This window comes from Enoplosus armatus, chromosome 13, assembly GCF_043641665.1.
Source record: "Enoplosus armatus isolate fEnoArm2 chromosome 13, fEnoArm2.hap1, whole genome shotgun sequence".
In the NCBI taxonomy this organism is placed as follows: Eukaryota; Metazoa; Chordata; class Actinopteri; order Centrarchiformes; family Enoplosidae; genus Enoplosus; species Enoplosus armatus.
The window spans coordinates 15,122,322-15,136,398 of record NC_092192.1 but is presented as its reverse complement, the minus strand read 5'-3'; the positions used below and the strand labels follow the sequence as shown (position 1 = coordinate 15,136,398).

The 14,077-nt window shown below is 39.8% G+C and overlaps 1 protein-coding gene across 2 annotated transcripts; it reads right to left on the bottom strand.

Annotated features, from left to right (window-relative positions):
• Window positions 1-5,422: 5,422 nt before the first annotated feature.
• Window positions 5,423-12,511, bottom strand: dpf2 (double PHD fingers 2). 2 transcript variants are annotated; one of them, XM_070916797.1, is made up of 12 exons: window positions 12,480-12,511; window positions 10,628-10,788; window positions 10,091-10,198; window positions 9,662-9,840; window positions 9,482-9,574; window positions 9,298-9,376; window positions 8,761-8,802; window positions 6,811-6,948; window positions 6,562-6,693; window positions 6,338-6,450; window positions 6,180-6,261; window positions 5,423-5,930 (listed from the first exon to the last, which is right to left on the bottom strand). In XM_070916797.1, the coding sequence occupies exons 1-12, from the start codon at window positions 12,509-12,511 to the stop codon at window positions 5,848-5,850; spliced, it is 1,242 nt and encodes a 413-aa protein (XP_070772898.1). In that variant the 3' UTR covers window positions 5,423-5,847. The 2 variants fall into 2 exon arrangements, with proteins under 2 accessions (XP_070772898.1, XP_070772899.1); XM_070916798.1 differs by lacking the exon at window positions 8,761-8,802.
• Between the last annotated feature and the right edge of the window lie 1,566 nt (window positions 12,512-14,077).

Sequence of the window (14,077 nt, the reverse complement as noted above, 5' to 3'; positions counted from 1 at the left end):
CGTAAAGAGATTAATCTAGTGTTACAGTATTTTTAGAGGTCTTATTACTATGAAATCTAATATATAATGTACTTCTATGAGTGTCACAAACTGATGACTTTGAGTGCAGGTTAGTTGTAATACTATACGTTTAGGTACGACAATCGATGTTTGTATTGTTTCTTGTACATTTTATGAGATTATTTTCCCTTTGGTGGAACACACACTCCGATCATCAGGACAGAAGCAGCACGTTGTATACTCACACATACATTTACTGTATTTGTGTGGTATGGCAAATAATGCTGCATATTCTATATTCATGTGTACCTGCTGCTCCTCTGTCCTGAAACTTATGAAAACACAACAATTTGGACTCAGATTAACATGATGAATTCAAGACTAAATGTTCCACCGAAGGGATCTGGGCAAACTATTTGTCTTTTTTTTTTTCAAATGGCTGTATAATTATTCTAAACGTCTACTTGACAATACTTTTTACTGTTTGTAAATGTTAAATAATTGACATAGTTTTACAATAATGAATGTCTGACAGAGACTAGTTTTGTGATGTTTTTGATATTTAAAAAAGAAATACATAATGTAAGCCTACTTGTGATTTATTGTAACAGAATGAATGCATAGTTTGTTAAGTGGAATATGAAGGCTGTAACGTGAGACTAGAACTCTGTTTGTTATGAATTCAAATGCAGTTGTGTCTTAAAATCCTTACTTTCATTTCAGTATTGATTCATTCACACACTCAACCTTATTTCATGCAAGGGAACACACAGAAAATGCAGGTTTAATCAAGTAAAAAATGTTTTTAAGAATGGCCAGAATATTCAAATTTGTGAGTGTACAAGCATTTCGTTTGAGTCTCCCCTGTTTCAATAGCTTCAAACTGACACTGTTGATTGATTTATTGCACTAAATGTCATAAGATATTTCAGGTACACTGTTTCTTATCAAAATGGAGACGAAATATTTAAATGACAGCAAGTGTTTTCCCACTCAAAAACCTTTTTTCATCTATTATTCATAGCTACAGCTTCAAAGTGTAGTTACATTTCAACATATTTCTCTGCTCAAATGTCATGCCAGGAGTTTCGATACCAGATCCCATCAGTGCATCTTAATGGGTGACGGATTCACTGTTAAAATGTCAGAGGAAAATGCTCTTATAAATGTCCATGTCCCAAATATAAAAGCACAGAATACACTTCAACACTTGTAGCTTGTTACAATGACTGCTGTTTGTCCAGCGAAATGATTAGTTGATCAACAGAAAATTAATCAACAACTATCCTGATAATCAATGAACTGAGTCTTTGATAAAGCAAAAATGGCAAACATCCACTAGTTACAGTGTCTCAAATGTGAAGATTTGTTGCTTTTCTCTTTGGGACGGCTAGTCGAGCAAAACAGCCACCTTTGTCTTTGGGAAATAAAGGACACTGGGTCATTTTTCACTATTTTCTGCCCTTTCATGGGCTGTTATCGACAGATGAATCAATGATGAAAATAATTGTTTGTTCCCTACTTTTAATTTTGCCTTTATTGCGTTTGTTTTTTGCATTCTCTGAGGTAGAACCTGTCTCTGCATATCCTCACTATCTTCATCCTCGTTGAACATCCTCAACGACCTCAGCCATCAGTGACTCGTGTTTTGCCAGGAGATGACTTGCAGCAGCTTGTAATGCTAACGAGTTCATTCACACAGCTGTTGGGAGTCTCTGCTGTAAACTCTTGTATTCAAATCCAGTAATAATGTTAATACGCTAGTTACGGCCACGGAAAAGGGCCACAACAGCACCAAACCAAACAGCTGAACTACAGTACTTGTTGTGGTTTCACAGCACTCAAAGAATGTTCTGTATATTCTGCTGTGATGTTTGGAGGTAGAAGATATTTTAGAGTCGAAATGTATTGTTTAGAGGTCGTGTTGGATCGTAGAAGACTGTTGTATCTCGAGTCCAATAAAAATCTGTGCAATAACAATTCATCTCTTTCACCTGTTGTTTTCTGTAGGTAGCAGTGATAGTGGATGGATGGATGGATGTGCAGCTGAATGATTAGAAAGAGGACATGCTTTAGTCCATGACCGCCATCTAATGGAGTAAGCCAGTAAAAACACACAGATCTTTGATTTTTTTTTTCTTCTTCTCTACCCTGCCCTTCCTACAGTAAACTACATATAGTAGCATGTAGCTTGCTCAAGTCACAAATCTTCTCCCTGGTGTTTCTCTGTCTCTCTATATTTCCTGTAAATTACAAACGTTAATCATGCACAAACCTGACTGTCTGCACTCGAATTCTTTATATATTTTGGAACACAGAAAGGTTATTTGTGAAAGTCAAAGCGAATTGGTTGAGTATAATTTCTACAACAGTTGATGTTTTTTTTATTAGTATAAAAGTATTCGTTTTTTTTAAGATACCAAAACACATTTTTAACTTGCAAATGTTCCTGTTATAAAATTAGTCATGGCAGGTTTATTTGTATTGCACCTTTCAACAAGGCAATTCAAAGGTCTTTACATAAGACATAAAGGGCGTGAAGAAAAGAAACACAAGGCAATATAAAAAGACACACTTTAATAGTAAAATAAAAGCAAAGATAAAAATAAGCTAATGTATAGTGCAGTTGCAGTGCAAAAAATGCGAGAAATATGAATAGACCCAAATTTAATTTAATAAAATGCAGTGGCAAACAGAAAAGTCTTAATTCCTGATTTAAAAGAGTTTGTTCCAGATATGTGGTGCATAAAAACTCAATGCTGCTTTTTTCAAGTTTTGACTCTGGACAGTAACAGACCTGTGTCAGACCATCAGAGACGTCTGGACAGTTCATAACGGAGCAGCAGATCAGAAATGTAATTTGGTCCTATGCCATTCAGTGCTTTATAAACCAACAGTAGTATTTTAAAGTCAATTCTTTGACAAACATTTATTCTGAGATAATGACATGAATAACTTGTGATCTGGAGAAAACAATTAAATTAACTTGTTATCACAGGAAAAGGTAGGAAGTAATGTTTTTGGCTCCTGTAGTAATTGTCTTAATGTTGCTATTTAAAATTTAGGTCTGAGTCCATAATTACACATAATAATAATATTTGGGTCTTTAAAGTTAGTGACTGAAGCTGAGCACTGACTTGGAGTGTTTCTTCTTTGGCTCCAAAGACAATTACTTCTGTTTTATCTTCGTATAATTGAAGAACATTTTGGCATATGCAATCACTGATTTGTTCAATGCACCAACTCAGTGCTTGTTCCAAACAATACATAGTCACCCGGTGATATTGTTATATAAATCTGTGTGTCGCCTGCATAATTATGGTGAGATACTTTGAAAGATATCTTGTCTATACTCTGAGAAAGTGGGAGCACGTAGATGTTGAACAGAACAGGCCCAAGAATGGAAACTTGGGGAACTCGTTAGTTCAAATTTAGCACATTATCTCATCAACAAAAAGGCCGTCCTCTCAGAGTGCTCGTAAGATTTGTCGATATTTTTATCATCCCAACCCATCATTCATTTCTCAAACGCTGTTGTCAAATGCTTATTGAGGAAGACAGAAAAACAAACATCAGCAGGTTATAGTGCCTAGTATTTTATTTTCCTGAAGACAAATTTCGTACAATAAAACATTCCATCACAATCCAAATGAAAGTCCACTCGAAGAGAATTCACCTACTATATAAACCTGTGATCTTGGTTTAAACATTATTCATGAACAATTCTCTGTCAAAGCTAGAGACCAAAGAATTATATATCTATATCTATAATATGACAACAACAAGGGACTTCCCTCTTGTTTATGGCTTTCCTCTGTGTGCAGCTTAGAAGGTGCAGCTCCAGAATTTGCCTCTTAATCACATTATGGGCTTTGCTTCTTGTTTTTCGAGCTTTGGAAGAGAGCGGCTCAGTTGAAACCTGGATCACAGGATTAACTAGAAGGCAACTTCCACTTAAGTCCCAAAATGTCCCACACATCAGATATGCAAACATCATCCATGAATACAAAAACAACCAGCAAAATATTCTAGTAGCCACTGTCTCTAAATAACTAAGTTTAAACGTGATGAGAAAATAAACCAAGTTATACTCGTGTGTAATGCTTTAGTAATTGTTAGTTGGCTATTGAAACAACATGATAGCATGGTTAATTTATATTACACCACTTCCCAACACCTTGGCAGACCTAACGCTGAGACGACTACGTAGCATATGAGAGTGTAGACAATTACTGAGCATGCACTTGTTTACCTGTAGAATAGGCAGTTATTGGAGCAGACGCTGCAGCGGTCATTACTATTCATCCTGCTGCCTTTGTCCCATCTATCAACAGCATGTTTCAACCCTTTAAATACTGTTTCTGTTTGAGGTAAAGTTACTGCTTTAGCAGTTCTGACAGACTTCTTCTTATAGCCTTGCCACAGAAGGAAACCATTGCATAATAAATCTACGAAAGCAGTGACAAAAAGAGCGGCTTCTCCATAGGACTATACATATGCACAATATAATATCTTTTCTACAATATGGAGCCATCAATAATTGCTGCCACAGTCCCCTATCTGTAATAGCATTTTCTGTGAAAGAAAATGTACAGTATCACACACATTATCTGCCAACAGAGCCTAGACTGACTCTGCCATGAGTCCCTATCATCCCAGCATCCTACAGGAGCTTTGATATTGCTTTAACATCGTCAGCAAGTGACCATCTGCAAGGTCGCATAGTCCTCAATTACATTAAAATAATCTAGTGGTGTCACAACATCAACAAATATTGGATATGGTGCATGATCAGCAAACTGCTAGAACACAGCGATGGAGGCTTTTCATTCCTTTACCTGGCTGCAAGTGGGATTTGTTTTTAATTTGACTGGAATAATCATCATAACACTGTCAAACAAGGGCCAGGTGGGCAGACTGAAGACAATTTTTCAGTCAAGCATCATGTCTGCTCTGTCTCTGAATGAAAAGCCGTCAGTTCAGTCAAAAAGGCCCCAAAGCCTGAATGAAACATGCATCATGCATCCTCTTGAGTCCTGTGCAGCTCAATCAGCCACCAACTAGACTAAAGTCTAACCTGCCATCCCTGAAGTCCCTCAGCCTTTGGAGCCACTTTGACGAGCACGTCAGGGTTTCTATTCACAGTTCCTGTTTTGTTTATATGTGTGGCAGTGGATGGGATGGAAAATAATTTACAGTCTCAGCAGATCCCTTTGACTCTATCAAGTGAATCAACAAATATCAGCAGCCCATGTGGTTAACATAACGTGGTTGTGGATTTTTCCATGAGATGGGCACTAATAAAAAGACCATTACATGACCATTCCTTTTTCCAATTTGTACATACTTAACACTATTATATAGCATAGAAATATATAAATATTATAAAATGTCTCTTTTTTTTCTTTTTTTTTTACGATGAGCAAGCATTGGCATGCTACTTGATTCCAAGCTCTATTTCTGCTCTAGTCATAAAATCAGTACATTGCAGGATAGAGTCAAGGTTTTAGCAACTTTGAGGAGGCGTATGTGTAAAAAACCTGAACAGGACGTCAGATTTTGGCTATTTATGCTGTGTATCTTGCTGAAATTCAGAACTGCTCAAATTGGCTATGTGGCGGAAGAGGTGAAAATAAAAATCAAATCTGAGCTTGGAACTGTGCAACAGTCATATCTGAAGCTAAGTGAGGCCAGTTTGGTAAGGAATACTTCCCTTTTTGCAATTTATAGTCTGTTCTGGACACACTCCCTCCACGGCCAGCTCGTCAGGGGAGTTTGTCATCTGTCGTGAAGGGTAAACTGCTGCGGGACGGTTGAGTGATGAGCGTGTGCAGGGTGGGGCAGCCATCACGATGGTGGGGCGTTCTGGTTCTGGTATATGGATGCCTTGTCTTTCAAAAGGTCCAGACATAGATGACAGCTCCAGCTCCCTGAGTGCCAGAATTACAGAGAAAATCTGTTAATGTCAGAGACGTTTAAAGCTGTATGTCCAAGAGCCTAAAGTATTATTTTGCCTTTACTGAAAAGCCAAAAAACATCCCACATATTTTTGGCTTTTCAAACTACGTAGTCCTAGTTCTACATCCCTGTCACCAAGCTCCTTTTTTGATCCACTTTGTTCACTCAACACCTGAGATCAAGCTGTTTTCTTTTAAGTAGAACACATGTTGTGGACTTACCCTCTGGAGGTTCAGACATGGGTGGGTTGAGACAGTACATGTGATATCCTCTATCACAGTCATCACAGAACAGAAGCTGATCCTGGAAGAAATGGACACCTTACACGTCAGACTTCAACACCACAATGAATACAATATCTGAATGTAGTTAAACTCACGTCATTCTCTGAGGTGCCGCAGATGTTGCAGCACTTGCACTCTATGCACTGCCAGCGGTACGTCTTCACAGCGGCCATCATTACAGGAGTGAACTGCAGGCAGGAGGGGTGGCCTGTGTGTACAATAATGTTCATCACATCACTGCAAAAAATCCTACTCTATCAGCTGCATAAACTAACATTTTTTTTTGCTACTCTATTCCAGCCAACTGTCTCTAACACACCTGAGCGTCCGCAGTCGGAGCAGGACACCAGCTCTTCTGACTGGCCAGTCTTGTGATTGGTTTTGGAGTCTCCCAAGCAGAAATCACAGTAATTATTAGGCAACGCAAGACCGTCTGGGCCTTTCTTGGGAGCTGAGAAACAAGATGAAAACATCAAGGGCATCAGTGTTCAGTTTCTCAGTTCAGCTCTACATTGAACCTAGAAATCTAACGGTGAAAGCTCTGATGACACAGTGAACGATCTGTTACTTTTAGGCTCACTAGGCAGCGGCAGGGCCGGCTCGTTGAGTTCCATCTCTTCCTTTTCCTCACCCTCCTCCTCAGCCAGGTGGGAGTGGGCGTAGTGGTAGCTCAGGCCAGGACGGTTCTTGTAGCGCTTCCCACAGACTGCCACCAAAACCAGAAAACACAACGTGTATGAAAACAAAGAATACATTAGTAAAGTCCATGTTATACAAAGTCAGGGGATTGACACATGGAAGGGCTGATCAAAACATTAACAGTAAAGCTGAGAGTAACAGAAATACTTTCTATCACTGTATCATTTCTATTGTCCCTGATCGTCTTTTATGATGATACAAGAACTTTGAGGGGCTACCGTTAACAGCCAAAGCCCTACAGTTTCCCTCTTAAACAGTTTTATACACTGTACATGAGCAGGGTCCAGGATGTTCATAACTATAAAAATCTAAAATTATTTATCTACACAGACTTTAAAGCCCATATAGGCAAATATAATCTGAACTTAATTGTTCAGACAATTAGATCTGTGCAATATCTCTTCTGTGCCTTAAAGGTTGAAGCTAGAGGATTGAGGCTTCATTAGCTGCTGTCAGGTGCCATTGTGGGTAATGCAGGCGCCAGGTTTTAAAAAACAATGCGTGGAATAAAAAAAGATGATATCTCTGTTTCTCCTGCATTTTGATGCCGTTTTTTTTTTTTTAAGTTTTTGTTTCAACTGTCTATCGTGAGCCAGAAATGTTATAGAAGTGGAATGATCACTTGGTGGCGTACTCTGTTAAGGCATACGGTGGTACAGTATAATACACTTCAATGGCTTTGATGTGAAGTGATGATGTGTCCTGCTTTTTGTTTAATATCTGGATCGCCACAATGACATGATGTATTGGCAATGAAATAAGAGGGAAAGATGAAGAATGATGTAGAAGTTTGGCAAGATGAAGAAAATGCTCTGAGGCAGTGACATGCATCATCATATCCTCTTAGCTGCAGCTCTGTGGTAGCCACGTATTTAAGCACAGCATTAAGCATAACATCTGTAAGCACCACACATCTGGAGTTAGTAAATGAGTAACTGCAGAGATGTGTGACCTTTCCAACAATGTTTTACTGCTCTGAATATGCATGTTTCTGAATTGATAGTCTATTGATCAGTGGTGTAAGATAAGCCAGTGTAAGGAGGATTTACTGACTTTAGGGAGGACAAAGATGCCACTGTGTGCAGCTGTCGTCACAGTGGGGTGTGAGGTTTGTCATAAGATAACACCCAAAGACAAAGTACTTCTTCTTTCACTTCCATGCTTTCTCTCATTTTCATTTCCTCAAAGGCTAATGTCCAGTTTCTTCATCTGTCATCTAAAGGAGTGACTACTATTTGGGAGAGTTGGCCACAGCTGGTCACGTGCCAAGTGATTGTGTACAGTGGCAGACGATTTTGAAAAATACCAGAGCAGCAGCAGTTCACGCTAAAACATGGAACGTGAAAGGAGACTTAACAGGGTGCAGAGGTGGTGAAGAGGAATAAAGAAAAAGGAAGGAAAGACACTGTAACAGTGTCAGTCAAATTGCACACATTAAGTAGTGAGACAAAAGTCAAAGCACGGAGAGAAACAGCAGCAGGATCCAGCATCTAGCTTATCTAAATCTGTGGGACGTTCAGGGCCAGATTGAGGGGGAAAACTACTTTCATGGGCTACAGCTTATCTTTTGTAGGCTGAGCAGCTCATAACTTTGGCCGATTACAGACTACAGTTTAATTGGGGGGTATAATAACATGGTCTTGACCTTTTCTAAATCTAGTTAATTTCATGTAAGTACATTGTGCAGAACAAAACATTTACCTTACGAACTGAACTACACAAAAGGGCAAATCTACTTGGTAACACAGACAGAAAATAAACAGGCAGTGAAGGCAAAAGACAAGGCAGACTGGAGTAAAAAGGAATGAGAGAAATATACCTCTTTCAGAAGGTTTTGAAATATGCTTTTGTTTGATAGTGTCTGAAAGAGAGAAGAGAAGGAGAAGAGAGAGCACAGACAAAGACTCAGAGAAATAAGCTCATAAACCGACACAGGATCAGTCAGTCAGTCGCCGCTGCCTGACTGAGAACTGCAGCTGGAAGTGAAAATGCTTTACAAAAAGAGGAAAAAACACATCAAGCAGTACAGATACATAGTCTGACAACACCAAAGAAGAGGAAGAAACATTCCCCTTGTGCTCATGGAAAGATTTGAAATGTAATTTAAAGAAATGTATGATATCATAATGACAAAAAGAAATACAGCTGAGCCTAGACCAGCTTTATAAATCAGATTCAGGAAGTCTAACAAAGAGCAGAGAGAAGATGAAATACATTAAGAGAAAGGAGAGAGGATGAAAAGGAAGGCGATAACGAATGAGGACTCAGGTAAAGTCTTGCTTGATTAGATTACAAACATCAGACCCTCTGCTCAGACCCGAGGTCACCTGCCCTACTCTCCCCCATCAGGACTCACTGTCACAGGCGTACGGCTTGTCTCTGTCCTCCAGCGCCGCTGTGTCCAGCTTCTTCCTGTTACTGCCCACTCCTCGACCCTGAGAACAGGGACGTTATTAGAGTCAACAGACACACACACAAAAAACGTTGAGTTGGGATAGATGGATGGAGAAAGTCTATTTATGTACACAACCGTTATTTACCTTCCCCTTCCCTTTGCCTCTTCTTTTAGGCGTGTCTTCCTCATAGTCTTCATCATCCAGGTCGTCCAGGAAGTCGTCTGGCTCAACGATTTTCTATGTTGAGGCAATGAGAACGTGAGGCAAATAATTGTAAAGTAAAATTGTTTTTCTAGACTAATATCTAATGCTGAAAACAAGAACCTTTCTAATCCGCGCAGCAGGGTTAAGGCCTCCGGTGTAGTCACTCTGGTTTGAATCCTCCTCAGACCCTCGGAGCTCTGTGGTCGCCCGTTTTTCCAAGGAGTCCCCCTTCAGTAGGGCCTCCAGGCTGCTGCCATCCGCAGACAACATAGCATCCTTCTTCAGCCCTATATCTGCCTCTATGAATAAAATACACATGACATAAGACTCAAGCACAAAAGCAAAACAGAAAGTATGTCTTTCCAAGAAAAACATACAGATAGTGGTACTTCTCATTTCTGACTGTTTGAGGCACATTCTGATGCATACAATCACCCTTATAGGTATAAAGATGTATTTTTTCATAAATCTCTGGAAAACATAGCCTTTTATAGCTTTTTTTCATCATAAAACGGAGGATGAGCCAAACTGAGCTGAATGCTGTGGTACCTGGCTTGACAGGAGGAAAGATAAGCCGGGGGTCCTCTGGAGGATGAGATCTCCGTTTCTTCCTCCACCTCCTGGATGGGTAGGTGTAAAGCTGCCCCGGAGCCATGCCTGAGGGGCGTCAGAACACATTCATCTACATAACACTGAACCTATTTTAATACAGAACCGCTTTCTGACTAACTCAAAAAAAAAAAAAAGATCACATTTATCTACCACCTTGATTAAATTACACTTCATTGAAAAGTCTGTATGTTGTATATATGAGGTTTTCACTCTACAAACAATTTAGTCCACTTTCATAAGATGCTGTCTCTTCTTTTGCATGTCAAGATGTTTTTTCTTCATATTGTTTTTAGCTCTCAGAAGGTTCTACAAAAAACATGGAAGAGAGAGAGGACAGTGATATGAAAGATGCTGACAAGCCTTTTTCAGCTAAAGTGAAGCTCAAAGCAGTCTGATTATTTTCAACTGTTTAACTTATGTTCCTGAACAGATCCTTAACCATAGACTTGGCACACTTCACGTTATATGTCTCACCTGGTCCCCTGTGTCTTTTTTCCATCCAAATGTAGCAATTGCTCTGAGCCACACCGGTCTGCGAGTCGAGGAACGGCATTCGGACACTCCTCTCAGCACAGAGCCTGGCATTGTAGTTATGACATTGCTCCATGGCATCTCTGTAGTACTGCTCTCCCAACCTGACACAACAAAACCAGAGCCAGATGCTGGTTATTCGGTCTAATGTGGACAAAAATCAGCAGGGGGGGGCGGTTTATTCAAAACCAGGTCAAACTTCAGTTCAAACTTGTCAGTTTAGTTTAAAGCCTGCTGTCTTTCTGCGTTGTGCTGCCACCTTAGAAAAATGGCTCACTCTCACTCACTAGACAACGCCTTTGTACTTCAGACTAAATCATTAGTGAGAGTGCAACAGCAGGTGCTCCTTTGTTGGTACATCAACAACAAAGAGCTTGGTAGTCAGCACAGTCACAAGTGTGCTGTGTTTTCAACATAAATAGACTCAGAGAGTGCTGTGCACTTCTTCCCTTTCAGAAAAGCTAAGGGCCGCATCTCCTCCAAGTGAGACTAAAAGGCTCATGACAGAGATCTTACTGGTTCTTCAAATCCCTGAATCGCAACGAAAAGAGGGAATGAAAACAAATAGTCCTGTCATCCAACAGCTGCAACTACTCAGGCTGTCAGGGTGCCCTGGAGCAAGGCACTTTCCAATGCAACTACAGTAACACAAATTGTACTGGAGCAGTTGAGCCTTGATGAGAGAGTTTACTATGCAGTGGTATAAAAGGTTTAAAGCAGCTGTTCACAGAATTAAAACTGTATTCAGCATAATGTCGTAAACGTGTCTGTGTTGCCTATCTACTATTTGGTCAAGACTAAACTGGAAACGGGAGGCGTTTTCATGGAAAATAGCTCCAAACAGTGAGTAAAAAAAAATATTACAACCAATCAGAAATGTGAAATATTGCTATGTATGTAAATATTTCTCATTTCAACTTCACGAAAATTGTTTTCATGTTAGTCTTAGTTTAGTTCTCTACTGAGATACTAGTTTTCATTTCTTAAGCCAGCATTTAATTAATGAGTTGGCACAAAGCCATGCAAATAACCACTGGAGAAGTTCAAAAAGTAAAGTTTAGAAGAAACTTGTGTATCTAGCTAGATGTCAGGTAAGTCCCACGTTATCATATGTTACCATGGTTACTAAGAGCTTAACCAATTACCCGTAATTGCCGTAAAACGTCTAACATCAACCACTTGGGCACCAACGAAAAGTAAAGACAACGGAAGTAGAAGTACGTTTGGTTACAACCGGGTACGGGTCACTGAAAACTTTACCTTTACTGTTCCAAAGAGTTACTATGTGTGAATCAGAGTGCCTCAAGAGTGATCTTCGAGGCCAGTCTTTCATTCATTCTAAACTAGTTGGCCAGTCGCCACAGCACTCAAGCCTGCGCTAACAACGTTGGCCACTATTACACTCACTTTAGCTTGTTAGCGCACGAGCCACCTAGCAGCTGTACTTCACTGTCGTTAGTACCGCGGTAGCTATTTGGCTAGAAAGACACAGCAAGTAACCATAATATCTGTAGAAATACATTTATGATCAAATCGACGCATGTTCTGTTACACAGACTCGTGATTCGTGTTTCAGAAACGTCACCTGCGTGTCTGCTAACTTACACTTCCATTCCAGGATGTGAACACACTCGACGGTCCGACAGCGTTGGCCAACCTTACTAAGTCAGTGGAAATGTTGCTAAGCTAGCTAGCGACGCGGTCAGTGAGTGTATTATCATACAGCCGATATGATGTAACCGCGGTGTGTGTCAACTAGCCAGGTGTAAGGTGAGTATAAAAGTCCAACACTTACAGTTTGACAACATTCTCAACAACAGCTGCCATCTTGCTGTAATACAGGGGTAAAGTGGCTGCGGGTAACTGTGCCCTCCGTATGGACTTATAGGCAGACACAGCCGGAACGTGACACCTAGCGCCCTCTACTGGTGGCGTTGTGGCATTGCCACATATTTCATCAGACAGAGCTGCAAGTCCAATAACACTGGGGAACAATTTGAAAAAAAAATTCTGTTGAGTTAGATTTTTATGCTGATTAAAACTAAAATTGGCATGCTGATTCCAAAATTGCAGTCAGTTTTTTTGTAGCACGTCAAGTTTTTTCTCCACAGCTTACCCTCCAGATAAGCAAAATTCCACTGATAGTAAGACTTGCCAGCTGATTACGATTGGACTCATCTACAGCTACGTGGCAACTTGTTTGTGCAGTCACAATTGAGACAGTGCGGTGAGAGGTGTGTGCAGCTCCCAATAGGTCAGTACTATCACACACATATCTGTTAAGTACAGTATTTTTCATATTTTTTAAGAAAACGGGGATCCTATAGTTCAAAAACTTGACGTGATAGAGAAAAACTGAGATCAGTTTTGGATTCCGCACCCAAAAATTAGTTAAAAACAGCTGTCAGACCTAACTCAACAAAAATTGTGTTCCCCAGTGTAATTATTCACTATCAACCCTTCTATGAATTTAAAGTTGTATTAACATAATTATATGTACTTTTATTTACTATCCCATTGACTGATAATGACTGACTGAAACATTTTTTGTATATGTCCATTTTATCAAAATGTTTTCTATTTTTCTATTTTTAGCTATTTAGATTGACCAAGTGGAGTAGGACTTCCTCCATCTTTGGTCTCTGGGACCTGACCATTTTGAACCTATCCCCTATCAATTACCCTTAAATGAATTACCTAAACACACCCCTACCCTCGTGCCTGACCTCAACCACACACTAATCTCTATGCCAGACTCCAACCCTGATTTCCCATCCTGTGGGATCAGTAGCTTACAAGCAATGAAACAAGAGTTGTGGAAAAAGCTATGCTGGGTTGAACCTGATCACAGCCTGGAGGGAAGACTGCATGGAAAATATACACTGATATACTAATATATAGTATGATAGGCCTCATTGTTGTACTACTCCACCCTTAAGGCCTAACCAGCATCTTTTAAATATTTTATAATGATTTTTTTTTATAATTGGAGGAGTTTTATATAAAATTTTACTTGTGCCCGTGCACCACGAACTACATCCTTGGGATGTAGCCCGACCATATCTTATCGTCAGCAGCTCATGTACATGTAGGATAAGTTATCCCATAACACCATATCCTTCATCCTTAATAAGAGTGTACTTTATTTATATGGCACCTTTCATACACAATTTACAGCTTAAAAGGCTTTAAAGTACCAAACAGGAAAGAAAGAGCGGACAATTTAAAGCCCGTAAACACCCACACGTGATTTCATGTACTGTATGCTGCCTGATTAGAGCCTTTCTTAGGACTTTCAGGACTGTGGCCATGTACATGGAAGACATCTTAACACTGTGGGAAAGACACAGGTGTAAGTGATAAAAAGAAGACGGCTGAATTCCATTTAGCTGC